The following is a 16,286-nucleotide window of genomic DNA, read 5'->3' on the forward strand; positions in this document are numbered from 1 at the left end:
CTGGTGGCTTGTGCCGCGTCGTCGCAGCTCGGTGCGCCAAGCGTCCTTAAAGGGTCCTTAAAGCTGTACTAACAGACCTTATTCTCTGTGAAGCCCGTAAAATTTTCACCGAAAGCCAGATAAATTTTTCGAATGGTTTCCAGGTGCCAGTCTCTAACAGCTTCTGAAAAAATTCTGATGGAAAAAACCCCAAATCATTCCGCCATTTCCAGACAATGAAAATCCGACGGGGCGGGACCACTCCTTCCACAAGGCGTGCTCACAGGCGAATGACGTCACCGACAGGCGTGGAAAAACTCACGCATGCGCATGAGGGTTCAAGCTTGTCTGACATGAAAACATATGAATCAAATCCATATAGTTTAAAAAAATAAAAAAGGTACGATACTTTATGGACAGACCTCGTATTACTTTGTCACTGTATATAGGCTTCCTGGCCCATATTCTGAATTCTTAGATGAATTTGGTGTGTTCATCTCTAACTTGTCAACTAGTGTCAATAACATTCTGATCATTGGCTACTTTAACGTTCATATAAATAAGCCTTCTGATCCCCTCTGCAAGTATTTATGGAAATTGTGGATGCATTAGGATTTCGGCAATGCATTCGGGATTCGACGCACATTAGTGGAAATGCCCTGGATCTGGTTCTTGCACGTGGTATTGCTGTCACGAATATTGACATCATGCCTCTTACATCAGTGGTGTCTGATTACTCATTTAAGTTTACAGTTTCGCTGCCGTGTTTAGCGGACCAACAACCTTATATAGCATTATGGCGATGCATCAACTCCTCAACTAAGACTGAACTCGAAGCTAGACTGCCTGATGTCTTAGCTTCACATCTGACAAATACCCAGTCAGTAGACAGACTTGTGGATAGTTTAAACTCATTGCTCAAAACTACACTCGACATGATTGCACCACCTGTGTTAAAACCACACTCCCCCAAATCACAGTCACCTTGGTTCAATGATTATCTGCGTGACCTCAAGCATAAAGCAAGAGGTCTAGAATGGAAATGGCGTTCAAAATTAGAAGTATTTCACCTTGCGTGGCGTGATGCTATCTTAGACTATAAGCATGCATTATTGGCTACAAAGCCGACTTACTCTGATTTGATCAACAAAAACAAGCATAACTCAAAGTTCTTGTTCGACACGGTGGCAACACTTATGCATGGACAACCACCTGTAGTTCGCTCTCCTTTTACAGCACAAGATTTCCTGGATTACTTTGGGAAGAAAATAGAAGACATCAGGTTAAACATATCCCGGCATGCCTAACCCAGCCACTACACCCTGCTATTGAGGTGGGCGCCACTACTGAGGTATTACCTAGATTTACAGAATTTGATGGTATCTCTCTAGACATGCTGACGAAAACTCATAACGTCAACAAAAAGCACACCTGTTTATTTGATCCTATACCAACAAAACTATTTAAGGACCTGTGGCCCACTCTTGGGCCAGCTATGCTGGAAATTATTAATCTTTCTTTAACTTCTGGATCTGTTCCTAAATGTTTCAAATCTGCAGTGATTAAACCATTACTTAAGAAATCTAATCTTGACCCTAGTGTATTGACAAACTATTGGCCGATATGAAATCTATCATTTTTCTCTAAAATTCTGGAAAAAGTGGTGTCACAGCAGCTCGTAGACTATCTTACTGAGAATAATCTGAGCCACTGCAGTCTGCTTTTAGAAAATATCATTCCACAGAGACAGCCCTCACTAAAGTGGTGAATAATCTTCTGCTTACAATGGATTCGGACACCACTACGGTTCTGTTGCTGTTAGATCTCAGTGCTGCATTTGATCCAGTGGATCATCACATTCTACTTGATAGGCTGGAAAATCATTTGGGATTACTGGGAGTGCCCTTGCATGGCTGACGTCACACTTGACCAGTCCTCACTGTTTTGTACAGTAACACTACCTGTAACCTTAATGACATGAAATTTGGGGTCCCACAGGGGTCTGTCTTAGGCTCCCTGCTTTCATCCCTTTATATAGCACCCCTTGGGCACATATTGCGGTGTTTTGGGATACCTTTCACTGCTATGCAGATGATACTCAGTTATACATGTCGATAACTGCTGGTAATCTCGTTCACATAAAATCCTTAGAAGATTGCCTTGCATCAGTGAAGTTGGATGTCTAGAAACTTCCAACTTTTAAACTGATCAGCCTGAAATGATTGGTCTTGGTCCAGTGAGACATCGGCATCAATTTGACCAGTTAACGCTCAGCCTCGGCTCGTGTATCATACATCACACTGACAAAGTGAGGAACCTTGGGGTAATTTTTGATCCTTTGTTGTCCTTTGGCCTCCACATTACAAATATTACTAGGACTGCTTTCTTCCACCTGCAAATATAGCGAAGAGTCGTCCCCATCCTGTCTATGGCTGATGCTGAGACCCTGATCCCGTGCATTTATCTCTTCTAGACTGGACTACTGCAATGTTCTATTTTCTGGTTTACCGCAGGTCTAGCATTAGGGGTCTCCAACTGGTTCAAAATGCTGCAGCCAGACTTGACACGAAGCAGAACGTTCGACCACATTACACCCATTCTGGCATCCCTTCACTGGCTTCCTGTCCCAGTGAGATCAGATTTTAAGGTTCTGCTACTAACGTATAAAATTATTCATGGTCTGGCACCTCCCTACCTAGCTGACCTAATTAACCCTTACGTACCTGTTAAGGATTTTATATATATAATATATATAATATATATATATATATATATATATATATATATATATATATAGATATATGTTATCACTGTAAACATTTGTACCTTCGTCTTCTTTCTTATGAAACGGTGTTGTGGCTGTTTGCACCTAACCCCGAGAATGTCTGTGTTATTCAACCTGTTTTAGCACTCTGGGGTCAATCTGAGCTGGGAATGAAGGGCTGGATGTACTTATTATTATAATATAACTTTGTTTTCGCAGTTTACTGGAGTAAGAGAACGTTTGACTGTTGTGATGTGGTGCTTAGTGTGAAGGAGTGTGAAGGACAGGACACTTCAGGCAGATGCAGAACAGCTGATAACTGCAACAGGACGAACGAGATGTGCTGACCTGTGTAAAAGAAAGTGTTCTTCCTTACAGCTGCACTTATTGACGTATGCGTTTATGTTACGGGAAGAACTTGTCTTGCGTCATCACCCCCACCCTTAGGACAGTTTTTTGTTTATGTGATGAGGGCGTCTCTTAATAAAAAGACCGGAAAAGCAGGCCAGACTTTAGTGTAGCCTGGTGTACAGCCTGACTGCACTCCGCGCGTAAAATTTGACTTTCTGGTCTCACTGGTGTTTCTTGATTCTGTTTATCTTGTAAAGGTTTTAAAAATGTTTGGAGGAGAAAATACCCAACATTGACTGGGGGCTACGTCCGGGATCTCAACAACACCGGAGGTGTCCGGCGGAGGTCGTCAAGTCCAGACGTAAATCCTGGCCAAGGTCCGATCGATCGATTGATCGTGTCCTGCAATTGTCGACCACCGTTGGCATCGTTCTGGTTGACGAGATTTCCCGAAGAAGACAGACAGGAAGTCGAGTCAGTGAGTAAACTTTCTTTGTAAACAGTACTGAGTGAGTGGTGATCAGATCACATAAAACAGTTAAATTCCGCAAGCGATGATACAGAATCGTCTGTTAATGCAAAGCAGTTAAACTCTGTAAGGAGGGTGCGGACCTCCTCTGTTTATATACGCGTACCGGTAGGGGATAAAAGTGATCACATAAAACAGTTAAATTCCGCAAGCGAGATACAGATCGTCTGTTAATTGAAACACAGTTAAACTCTGTAAGGAGGGGCGGACTCCTCTACGGTTGCGAGGGGAAGGCACGTAGTTAAAATTCCGGAAGGAGGATACGGACTCCTCTGTTTTAATACGAAAGGAAATCCCGGGTAGAAATACGTGCACTGTAAAAAAAGCAGTTAATTTGACAGGGACGGCGGAGTCCCCTAATGCAGGACATTAGTTAAATTTCACGGGACGGCGAAGCTCCCCTGGCATAAGAATACGCGTACGATTATTAAAAGTGTTTCTATGTGTACATAGTGTATTGTGTAAGTGTAAATAACGTGTGAAAGTGTAATACTTTGGACAACGTTAGTGACAACCGTGCGTGTGGAAGCAGCAGGCAAGTGATTCCGCTTCCTACGGGGAGGTGAAAGGAATCAACCACACGACGGCAAATTAATTGTCACGTCCAAAGAAAGTTGTGAAAACTTCAGATTTAGAACACCCTAGGTGTGCCCCCGTCTGAAGTCCAAATTATAACAAGGGATAAAAAAATATAATAAAATGGGGGGGTAAGACGTCTAAAAATAAGGAAATTTATCAACTGACGACTGGAAATTTATGGAAGCAAAAAAATCCAAAAGCAACAAAGAAATTGGAGACCTGGATAAATAAACATGACTGACGGACGACTGAACCTGATCAGTATACAGAAGCTAAAGAAGGAGTTAGAACAGGAACATAAAGGTGATGAGAAAAAGATGCAGAAGAAGTATGGGCAGAATTTAGTGGCATTTGGGGAGGAGGAAGCAGAGAACAGACAGAAGCGAGCAGAGAAGCGACGATTAGAGAAAGCAAGGAAAAAGAAAGCTGTAGGTAAGGCAGAAGAAGATGTGATAATTCAGCACAGAGACCAGAACAGCCTCAGCAACCACCGCCGGCTGGATCGTCGGTGACAAAGAGACCTTTATCTCCTCTACCAGAGGATGACGATGTACCGCCACCACAGTATGATTTGGCAGTAAAACCTAAGGTAAAAGTGAAAAACCTGAAAAACCAGAAAAACCACAACACGCAGTCAAGCCAAAGTGCCTACAGCCCCTCCCATGGGTGGAAACATAGTGATCAGGGAGGTGCCTATCCTATGATTAGAAGTACCAAATCCTCGTGCAGGAACAGCAGGACAGCTATCAACCATGCTCGTTTATCGGACATGGAATGCTGATGATCATCAAAGCAGCAGTCGACATGATACCATCGCCACATGTCGATATCGAGGGCTTTCTGCAGGATATAGAAAACATTAGAACATCTTACCACCTTAATGGACCTGAAGTCCAACAGGTGTGGATGAAAGCATGTGGCCCTAAATGGAGTCAGATACGTGGGGACTGGAATCCTTGCAGACCAACAAGGCGTACCCCTGACACATGATGATCTAGTCTTGAAAACAAGAGTTGGAAGCTATGATTACACATGCAAAAGGTGTGTTAGGACCAAAGATAAATTATACTGAAATTACCAGGACAACACAGAAAGAAGGAGAACCATGGACAGAGTTTAGATGCAGATTTGAGAGTGTATTTAGGGTCCATAGTGGCATATTGCCAGGAACACCAGTGTATGAAAACAAATTGAAAAATATTTCACCTGTGAAGCTGACAATGACCGATTTGATTCATGATGGCAACTCAACAGCCGTCATAACAGTAACAGGTGCCACTGAAGATGTTTTAAAAATTGAGATTCACAGGTATGCCATTACATGTGTCACTTTGTAAACCATATTTGACAGAATGGCAAGAATTGGGACTGACAGTCATAACAGCTTTGTCAGCCACTGATTGGAGCAGAGTTGGACCACGAACGGAGTTCAGTCCATCAACTAAATTGTATAAAGTGCCAGTTAATGTCTCATTGGTGCTGACAGCTGGAACACACATGATGTGTCCACTTCACAATCCTGAGTGTTTCAGTTGAGTCCTGAAGAAGATGATCTTCTCTCTTCGGTACCATCAGGATTGTGGACAACAGGTCCTTCAGACGTAGGACTGATAAAAAATGCACAACCTGTAGTATAAGACCAAAAACAGAATACAGACCATGTGTAAGACAGTATCCATTGAAACCTGATGCAATTGAAGGAATCAGGCCAGTAATAGAGAATTTATTAACAGCAGGAGTAATAGTGCCATGTCCAGATTCACCATGTAAACACACCCATATTTCCTGTAAAAAAGGCTCCGCCCTCAGTGGGGTGGAGAATGATTCAAGATCTGCAGGCAGTAAATGCTGCTGTGATTAAAAGAGCACCATGCGTCCCAGATCCACACACCTTGTTAAATTCGCTGAGACCAAATTCTAATAGTTTCTCAGTAATTGACATAAGTAATGCATTTTTCTCTGTGCCAGTACATCCAGATAGTCAATTCTGGTTTGCTTTTACCTTTAAAGGACAACGATATACATTCACCAGATTACCGCAGGGTTACGCAGAGAGCCCAACTATTTATTCTCAAGTCATGTCAGCATGTTTAGCTAATTTCGTTCCACCGGCAGATAGCCAACTATTAGTGTATGTCGATGACATTTTGATTGCCTCTGACACACGAGGAAAACTGCATAATTGACACAGTAGCATTATTATGTTCTTATTTTTTGACAATGGCCACAAAGTGAGTAAAACAAGTTCAGGTGTGTAGGGATAAAGTAAAATATTTAGGACATGAATTATCAGCCACAGGCGCACGATCCTGTCTGACAGGAAGGAAGCAATTTTACACGCTCCAAAACCACAAACCAAAAAGCAGATGATGTCATTTCTTGGACTGACTAATTACTGCAGGGCATGGATTCCCTGTTATGCAGAATTGACTAGTCCACTTCTGATTGATGTACAAGGATGATATTTCAATGTCAACCGTGTTGGAATGGAACAAAGATGCTGAGGAAGCTTTTGTAAAAGTAAAACAAACAGTGTCATCCGCAGTTTTGGCACTACCAGATTATAGTAAAACCATTCATTACAAACAGCTGATTGTAAGAATAAGTTCATGACTAGTGTTTTGGTTCAAGTGTATGGCTCAAAATTAAGGCCAGTTGCCCACTACTCATCTAAATTGGATGCAGTGGCAAGTGCTCTACCACCATGTGTACAGGCTGTTGTTGCAGCCTCTATGGCTGTTCAGTTGACACTGAAAGTTCCACATGCAGTTTTCTGCACTTCTGTTGCAGACAACATGAGCCTTTTGTCCCCAGCAAGACATCTTTCGTGTATGTCCTTGCTATTATCACAACCACACCTTACGATAGAGCGATGTACAACATTGAATCCCTCCACATTGATACCTTTACCTAAGGATGGTGAGCCGCACAATTGTCTTGATGTAGCAACAGTCTGTACGAAAGCACGCCCAGACCTCCGGGACACACCCATCCCAAACAGTACAATCGTGTATGTGGATGGTTCTTCCACTAAAAATGCTATGGACAAACGCAATCTGGATATGCTGTCGTCACAAATTCAGAAGTATTAGATTCTGCTTCATTGCCATCGTCATTTTCAGCACAAGCAGCTGAATTAGTTGCTTTAACTGCAGCTTGCTATCTGTTTCAAGGTACGGCCGTATCAATTTATACAGACAGCCAGTACCGCTTTCAGCACAGTGCATGTGTTTGCAAAACTGTGGGAGGAGCGTGGAATGGTGACATCATCTGGAAAGCCAGTGACTCATGCCACTCTCCTAACTGCCCTACTGCAAGCTGTGAAGTTGCCTCAAAAAAATTGCTATATGCAATGTGCGGCTCACACCAATGGCTGACTGTTTCAAAAGGAAATGATTTTGCTGACAGAGCAGCAAAAGAGGCAGCAGCAGCTTCTTCTATTTTTGTTGTACAGGAAACTACTCCAGATTTGCATTTAGGTCATACACTGCTTGCTGACATGCAACAGCAGGCAACTGACAGAGAAAAAACAAATGTGGATAGCTAAAGGAGCTACTTATGCAAATGACTTGTACGTATGACCACAAAAGAAACCCATATTGCCAAAAAATATGTTTAAATGGGCAGCTATTATGAGCCATGGCGTGACGCATGTCTCATCAGGGGGTATGATATCGCAATTGCAATCTATTTTTTGTCTTTATGGGTTCAATTGCATATGCAAAACAGCATTGTAGAGCATGCATGATATGTGCAAAACACAACTCACAAGGCAATTTGAGACCCAAAGAGGTAATTTCCAACACCACAATATCCCTTTCAAGTGATTCATATGGATTATATACAGCTGAGTAAACATGAAGGGAAGGAATTTTGTTTAGTCATAATTGATGCCTTCTCAAAATGGGTAGAATTGTTCCCTACAAAACATGCAGATTCACTTACAGTGGCTAAAGCATTAGCAAAGACATCATCCCACGATTTGGAATACCAGAAACAGTCTATTCAGATAATGGAGCGCATTTTGTTAATACAATAGTGCAATACGTAGGAGAAGCACTACAGGTTAATCTCAAAAATCATTGTGCTTATCATCCACAAAGTGCAGGATTAGTGGAAAGGACAAAGGGCACAATAAAAATAAGATTAAGGAAATGTATAGAAGAGACAAAACGAACCTGGATTGAATGTTTGGACCTAGTAAAATTGTATATGAGAATAACACCAACACCATCAGGTTAACACCATTGAGATACTTTATGGACGACCCTATCGTCTACCAATTTTGACATGGATACTAAAACAGCAGATGAGGAACAAACATTAGCAAATTTTATGAAAAAGACATTAACACAGAAAGAGATAACTTAAACACATTTACTGCCGAATAATTTTGATCTTCCACAGGACGGCCTTCCAGTAGTCTAGCCAGGAGACTGGGTGTTCATCAGAGTCCAGTCCTCGTTGGGAAGGTCTATACCAAGTGCTGTTAACAACACCAACTGCAGTAAAGATAGCGGAGAGATCAACGTGGATACATCACTGTAAGATACAGCGTGTGTTGGCGGCCTCCACAGTGTAAGGGGAAGTCTGGCTACAAAGGGAGTCTATTTAATTAGCAATAGATTGTCTCAATGCCAGTGAAGCAGGGAGATCCTTGCACTATTAGGTGAGGTGGCTAACAACACTGTATCCTAGCAATCATGACTGACTACAGCAGACCCCGGAAGCGGCGTGCTCAGCGCCGCCGGACTGTTGGTAGGGCAGCCGGTTGCGTTGTGATCTTAGTGTGTTTCGTGCTCCTCGGATTCCTGGCCCTGGTGGTTGACCCAAGAATTGCAGCTCACTGTGGACCGAGCCAGAGAACAACGCAAGCAACGTCAGAAGAGGTTTATTCATAATGTGAACGAGACAGATGGACACCCTCATATATACCATACTAATATGTGGTACAGATATGTTCATTTATTGGCTATGGAATTACGTTACTAATTGTTATGTTTGTTCGCAAATACCTATATCCTCAACACACCCAGCTCTGACGGCTAAACCGTACCCTGCTAGGGTGTACAGAATGTCTTATCATACGGATGCATAATCAAACTGTATTTCGGGGGCAGTTCTAACACCACTTGCTCAGTGCAACCACTTATAGTTAGGGATTTCAACAGAGGACGTACAAGCGTGCCCAAGTGCTGCTCCATTGACTAGACTGAAGGGAACGCAAAAAATCATCACGTTAAATTGTCATCACAACGGCCATTCCCAAATTGCTTTTACGGGACAGGGAATAAAACTGTAGGGAAAATTAAGAAACGTCTGTGTACCCAACGTATGTTTTATCAAATAATTAAGCCTAACCAAAACATAATATGTGGATGGTACTTATCTTCATCACATTGGACGGGGATGTAATTATACAGGCTCCTGTCCATGGGGAACGGATGAATCATGTGCTTATGTTAGTAAGTTTTTGCTACCACCTGTAAATGGTACTCCGGTGTATGATGACATCTATTGGCTTTGTGGTTCCAGACTGTACATGAGTCTCCCACCAAATTGGGGTGGTGTGTGTGCACCTACCCAGGTGACTGACCATACATATGTGGTAGGACCTCCACAGAGAAGAATGGCAGCACCAGACGGAGGAGATTGATATACCCAGATGTGTTACCACATGTGATCATGTGGGGCTCGGATGTACTAAAGGACCAAAAAATTGTGGTCTGTAGGAGATAAAATAGCACATTCATTGTTCCCCTGGATAGGAGTGGGAAAAAATTCATTAATGATTGAAACTCTGAATTATCGATTGGGTCTGTTCATGAATGTAACTAAAAATAGTAGCAGCTCAAAACACTGAAATAGATGCTTTACGTACCATGGTGATGCAAAATCGCATGGTTTTAGACTGCTTACTGGTTCACAGGGAGGAGTTTGTGTTCTGCTGAACACAACATGCTGTACTTTCATCCCAGACTCCATTCATTCAGTGGATATGCAGGACGCATTGGAAGAGCTGAATAAACTTCGTGATGCAATGCATAAAGACACCCTAGCCGTGAACCGGTGGAATCCCTGGTCCTGGTTGACTTCAGGACCATGTTGGCCTAATTCTGATTGGACTTTGCATGTGTTGTGTGATCCCTTAACAATGGTTGGCAAAATGGTGGCAAATACATTTGTATAGTGTAATCTGGCCTTCCAACAAACTATGCCAAAATATCAAGCATTGAAACAGTCAGACCTTAGTGGAGAAAACTATAATGACTGTACTGAGAATTATGATGATATTGAAAAGCTCACAACTCCAGTTCAAGCTTGAACTGTTGACGTGATGAGTTAACACACTCTTAGCCTATGAAGCTTTAGCTGAAAAAGTAATAAGACAAGTGGTGTAGTCGAATAATACAGAAAAACGGTTCATTTATACCAGTCAGCCGAAGTGATGTATGGTGGTGGTGTGGTGATAACAGAATCTTTGACAGACTGCCACGAAATGTGTCAGGTTATTGTGCATTAATATCATTATTGTTACCCATGACCCCTGAAGACGTTACGACATATGCAGCCTCTCTTATTCCTGAGGATTGGCAGAAAGGCATAGCCAGACATAGAGTAAAAGAGATTGGAAAGGAGTAGGAAATCCAACATATATTGACGCAATAGGAGTCCCCAGAGGAGTGCCTGACGAGTATAAACTGGTTGATCAAATAGCAGCTGGATTCGAATCTTCCATCTGTTGGTGGTGTTCAATTAATAAAAACGTGGACAGAATAGATTAAGTTAATAAACTAACTAACTAAGCTGGGTGATGCCTACTGTATGTTTAACAGGTGATAAACAGGTGGGAAATGTTAAGGATTATATATATGTTATCACTGTTAAACATTTGTACCTTCGTCTTCTTTCTTATGAAAACGGTGTTGTGCTGTTGCACCTAACCCCGAGAATGTATGTGTTATTCAACCTTGTTTTAGCACTCTGGGGTCAATCTGAGCTGGGAATGAAGGGCTGGATGTACTTATTATTATAACTTTGTTTTCGCAGCTTACTGGGAGTAAGAGAACGTTTTGACTGTTGTGATGTGGTGCTTAGTGTGAAGGAGTGTGAAGGACAGGACACTTCAGGCAGATGCAGAACAGCTGATAACTGCAACAGACGAACGAGGATGTGCTGACCTGTGTAAAGAAAGTGTTCTTCCTTACAGCTGCACTTATTGACGTATGCGTTTATGTTACGGGAAGAAACTTGTCTTGCGTCATCACCCCCACCCTTAGGACAAGTTTTTTGTTTATGTGATGAGGGCGTCTCTTAATAAAAAGACCGGAAAAGCAGGCCAGACTTTAGTGTAGCCTTGGTGTACAGCCTGACTGCACTCCGCGCGGTAAAATTTGACTTTCTGTCTCACTGGTGTTCTTGACTCTGTCTTGTTAAAGGTTTTAAAAATGTTTGGAGGAGAAAATACCCAACAGTACCAGCCCGGGCTTTACGTTCTCAGGGTGCAGGACTACTTTGTGTCCCTAAGGTGAATAAGAAGTCTGCGGGTCACAGAGTTTTCTCTTATCGTGCCCCTGTTCTGTGGAATGATCTCCCTGCGTCAAAACAGATTCTGTGGAGATTTTCAAGTCCAGACTTAAGACGTACTTATTTTCCCTTTCATATGGCTAGCATACTGGTACAGTTTTGTTTTACGCTTTTTTACTCTTAATTCATTTTAAAGTAATTGGAGTGGGCTGCGGCCCTCAACTTTACATAAAGTTTAGGGCTAGTGGCCGGCGATCACCTTAGTATTGTTGTTGTCTTGTTTAATGCTGGCAAATTATACAGTATTTTTTGTCTCTGATGCCTGATTCTGTTTTTTCCCCCTGTTTAAGGTGCAACTCATCCAGAGATGGGAGTTGTATTCGTGATGGTGATCCTCCTGTCCTGTGTGCCAATAGCATTTCTTGTATATTTGTCCGTGAATTGTTCTGTAATTTATGTTTGTAGCATGGCCCAAGCAGAGGGTCACCCATTTGAGTCTGGTCTGCTTGAGGTTTCTTCCTCAGAGGGAGTTTTTCCTACCACTGTTGCTCTAGGGGTTGGTAAGGTTAGACCTTACCTATGTGAAGCACTTTGAGGCAACGCTGTGATTTGGCACTATATAAATGAAATAAATTGGAAAAAAAAATTGAAGTTGTAATCTTTAATTACTCCACCCTATAGTGGTATAGTAGAGGACCAGTGGACCTTCCATTTTGGAACCATGGTTGCAGCGATCAACATGTAAAGTGATTAAAGAAAGAGTGGTTATATGCCCAACCGTTGGGTCAATAAAGTAAATTCACGAGCATATATGCCCAACAATAACGACCAATGAGTGTGCTTGTAAGATCACTTCCGGTTTCAACGTGGGAGGGAATAAGGTGGATATTTTCTCGCCGGCTGTGGGAGGGTTCGTAGCCCACGGAGGAGCTGTGATCTAAAGTGGCTCTGTTTGGCTCATCACACCCAGGGAACTGTGTCAAACTAACACTATCTTACAGCCAACAAGCAGCATTTTGGTCAAAAACTGTTTTGTCGTCGTTAACAGGCTTCCGTTCAAAATGCTTATGAAGTTTTCATCCATTGCGGTGTTTTTGCAGTAATTAAGACAGTGCCGTTAAATGTCAAAACATACACTGCAATAGAGCCTTAAAGAGTGGTGTAAAGAACATAGTTTAGATGTACAAAACATGTCAAATGCACAATCATGGTTGGGCGAATAAGATATTTATCTGCCCAACGGTTGTGCATGTAACGTTCAGTGTATGACTTATCTGCCCAAACGGTTGGGCGAATAAGGTAGGGCATTTATTTCTCCAACGGTTGGGCGTATAGCCTTTGCCTTAAAGAAAAGACAGGTCTTTCAAATTTGTTGTGAAGGCTTGTCCATTTTAGGGTCCTGGTGGTCACACTGAACTATGTTCTTGGTCACCAGCAGTTTTTCTTGCCCGGTCATAATATGTCACAGCCCCATCATGAGAAATCTTCTGGGGCCACTTACACATTAGAGACCCTGAATAAAACATTAAGTCTTCAAACGCGACAAAACTGAGTACAACTATTTAACAGTTACAGCAAATTACTCTGAAATGTAATCATAAAAAAAATGTTGATTTAGTATATCGATTAAATGAGCAAAAAACACATTAGCTGCATTTAGCACAAAGATGCAAATTCATGATGACATGAAATCTAAGTATAACATTCAGTCACTAAGTGATGCGGTGAACATGCCTGTAAAGTGTGACTTGGATTCATGGAACAATCAGTTAAACTGCACCATCAACAGCTAACAAAAGCCAAACCAACCACCTGACCGGCTGCTTCTAGAACCAGAACCAGAACCATCACAACTCCGCAGCACCAGCCTACCCGGAATTGGGTCTTCTACGGAGACGGGGACGGGGACACGCCTGTCCTTCTGGGTCTCTTTCTGTCCAGATTTTTTCTGTTTACATTTCTTTTCCTCCTCCTCTTTCTTCTGCCTCCTCTTCTTCTCCTTCTCGGTTTCTGCTTCGCTGATCAGGTCGAACGGGTCGGCATCGTCATCCAGAAGGTTCCCGAACCTGTTGGCCACTGAGCAGCCAAAGGCGTCCGGCAGCATTTTAACCTGAACACATACACACACAAATGATACCGCTGCACAATTACAACCATTCACTAAATTATAGACATGGTAAAATTACTTTTTTTTTTTTTAAATAAAACGGACCTTTTCTTCCGGTCGGACTGCAGCAAGAACGTAGTTTGTACCAAATAAACCGTTCGCTCGTCTGGACGCACTTTTAAATGTTGGCAGGCTGGCACGTGCGGAGGCCCCGCCCCCCAGCTGTGCAATCAATCACTGAAAATAATGACAGTTTTTAAATTTTTTTTTCATGTTTATGTTCTGATGTGTTTGTCCATGTTTTGTATAAAGTGAAACATAATGAAGACAATAAATAAATAAATAAATAAAAATACAATGGAAAAATCATCTCAGCAGTAAAACACATGCAGGCTAAAATACAAGCTGCTGAAAAAAACTATTTTAACAATGATCTGTATTGAATAAAATATTATTCTGTTAATGGAGGCAGTCAGTGAGTCTGCAACAGTGTTGCCACAGTTACTTTGAAAAGTTACTATATTAATTACATTTTTAATTACTTTATACAGTTATTTTATACAGTTACTTAATTAGCAGCTTTACGCAGTTACTTTATTCGGAGCTGCTGACAACTTGTAACTAATAAGTCATGTAACTATTATGGTAACTAGTAATCTAACTCGGTTACTCTTAAGATTGAGTAATCAACAAAGTATCTAATCAGCAAAGTAACTAATAGTTATTTTTATAAGTACTCAATCTTAAAATAACCAAGTTAGATTACTACTAGTTACTTTATTACTTACATTCAGCAGCTGCAGACAAGTTGTCCACAGCTGCTAATGAAGTAACTGTATAAAGTAACTGTAAAATGTAACTGTATGAAGTAACTTTTCAAAGTTACTGTGGCAACACTGGTCTTCAAATATTCTGTCAGTAACTCTGTATATTTAGCCCTGACTTAAGCCCCCATCACACATAGCAAGAAGGTGGAGGAGACATTGCTACACGGCAATATTGCCATAATCCGACGCAGTCGGGAGGAAAAGAGGCGTGATCAGCAGTTGTCCAAATGCATCCAGACTGCCTCGTGCACACCTGCAGGATGCAGTCCAAACATATTTCAGACAACAGTCAGATGACACAGAATGCTGTCAGACGGCACGGACACTGGAGCTGTCACTCACCCACTCACTCACCCACGCAATCAAATCTCCGCTCATCCTCACATTCCCAGCACTAAACTGACCTCTCATCAGTGTGTGTCTCACATGACGGAGCATGCGCGTGTATGTGTGTAGAACAAGTGATCCGAGTGATGAGTGTGTGTCCACTCAGCTGCGCGCGTGTTCACAATGGCTGAACGAGCCGCATGTGCCTGCATGTGTAGAACAGGTGATCAAAGCAGCGTGCGAGTGTGTGGCCGAAATGTTCGCTCAGCTGTGTGTATATGTGTTCATAAATGCTGTACCAGCCACTCCACATCCAGAGAGCGCACAAACAGGCTGACAGCTGTCAGTGATCGCCTGCTGTTAGTCCGGTGAAAAATCCTTTTAGGTGTTGATCAGTATATACTTGTATTGCTAGATTTTATTTGTCCGGCTGGACTCCATAACTGCTGCTGATTTGTGCTGGCAGTGCACCAACTTCCCACATGTGCGCAACATTCAGATGCAGCCAGTGGACCTTCTCTTTTCTCTTTTTTTGTTGTCATTTTACTTGATGTGCATCTTAACACAACTGCAGTTGGATTATCATTGTGGGACGGCACTTCACATGGGGTTTATTCATACCAGAGGTGGATTATGTATTTATCATCTGATCGATGTTGACAGCACACAGCGCAGCCGGGTGAAAGGGACTTGACCAGCTGTCTGCGCTGTGGAACACGGGGTACCGGAGGTGAGTTACATGTTTATTTATGTTGTCATGTGCTGGGCAAACATTTCCACATCATACCTGCTACAGACTTTAGGAGGTGTACGTGTAATAATACGTGCGTTACAGCTCTGACATCCCATTCAGCTGCGTTGCGGTGCTGCACCGAGCCTCTGACGCGCGCACAGTGCCACATACATGTTATTACATAACAACATTTCCTTCCCCCTCCCTGGCCGGGGTCCAGTGGAGGTGGACAAACATGGCACAGCATGTCGGCAGGCTTTGATGTGACCGATTGATTTCAAAGCTCAATCAACCGCGATCAGATTGTTTCAAATGTCGTCAGAATATGTAAATTGCTGTCAGATGGTCATCAGATAACGCATGGACCGATGTCGGATAGGTGTCCCAAATCAACGGTGCCTGGAGAGTTTTGAACATGTGCATCACACTTGGGGCCGCTGGCCGATTTTGACCAACTGAGAAACTGGCGCCGCTGTTCATCCTTCGTTAGGATCTGATTGTAATCCTGGATAAGTGCAACTCCTCACTCAGCAAAATCATTGACAGCAGCAACATTATCCAGG

At 42.4% G+C, this 16,286-nt stretch overlaps 1 protein-coding gene across 1 annotated transcript in view; it reads right to left on the reverse strand.

Moving 5' to 3' along the window:
- Positions 1–14,041, reverse strand: part of LOC117509965 (intracellular hyaluronan-binding protein 4-like) — a 36,443-nt gene extending 22,402 nt beyond the window's left edge. The window contains exons 1-2 of the mRNA XM_034169574.1: positions 13,942–14,041; positions 13,602–13,839 (exon numbers count right to left, since the gene is read on the reverse strand). Of these exons, the coding sequence (XP_034025465.1) occupies positions 13,602–13,833 (232 nt within the window). The 5' untranslated portion in view covers positions 13,834–13,839; positions 13,942–14,041. The remainder of the gene's footprint in view (positions 1–13,601; positions 13,840–13,941) is intronic.
- Between the last annotated feature and the right edge of the window lie 2,245 nt (positions 14,042–16,286).

The sequence above is a fragment of the Thalassophryne amazonica genome, chromosome 5, assembly GCF_902500255.1.
Source record: "Thalassophryne amazonica chromosome 5, fThaAma1.1, whole genome shotgun sequence".
Taxonomy (NCBI): Eukaryota; Metazoa; Chordata; class Actinopteri; order Batrachoidiformes; family Batrachoididae; genus Thalassophryne; species Thalassophryne amazonica.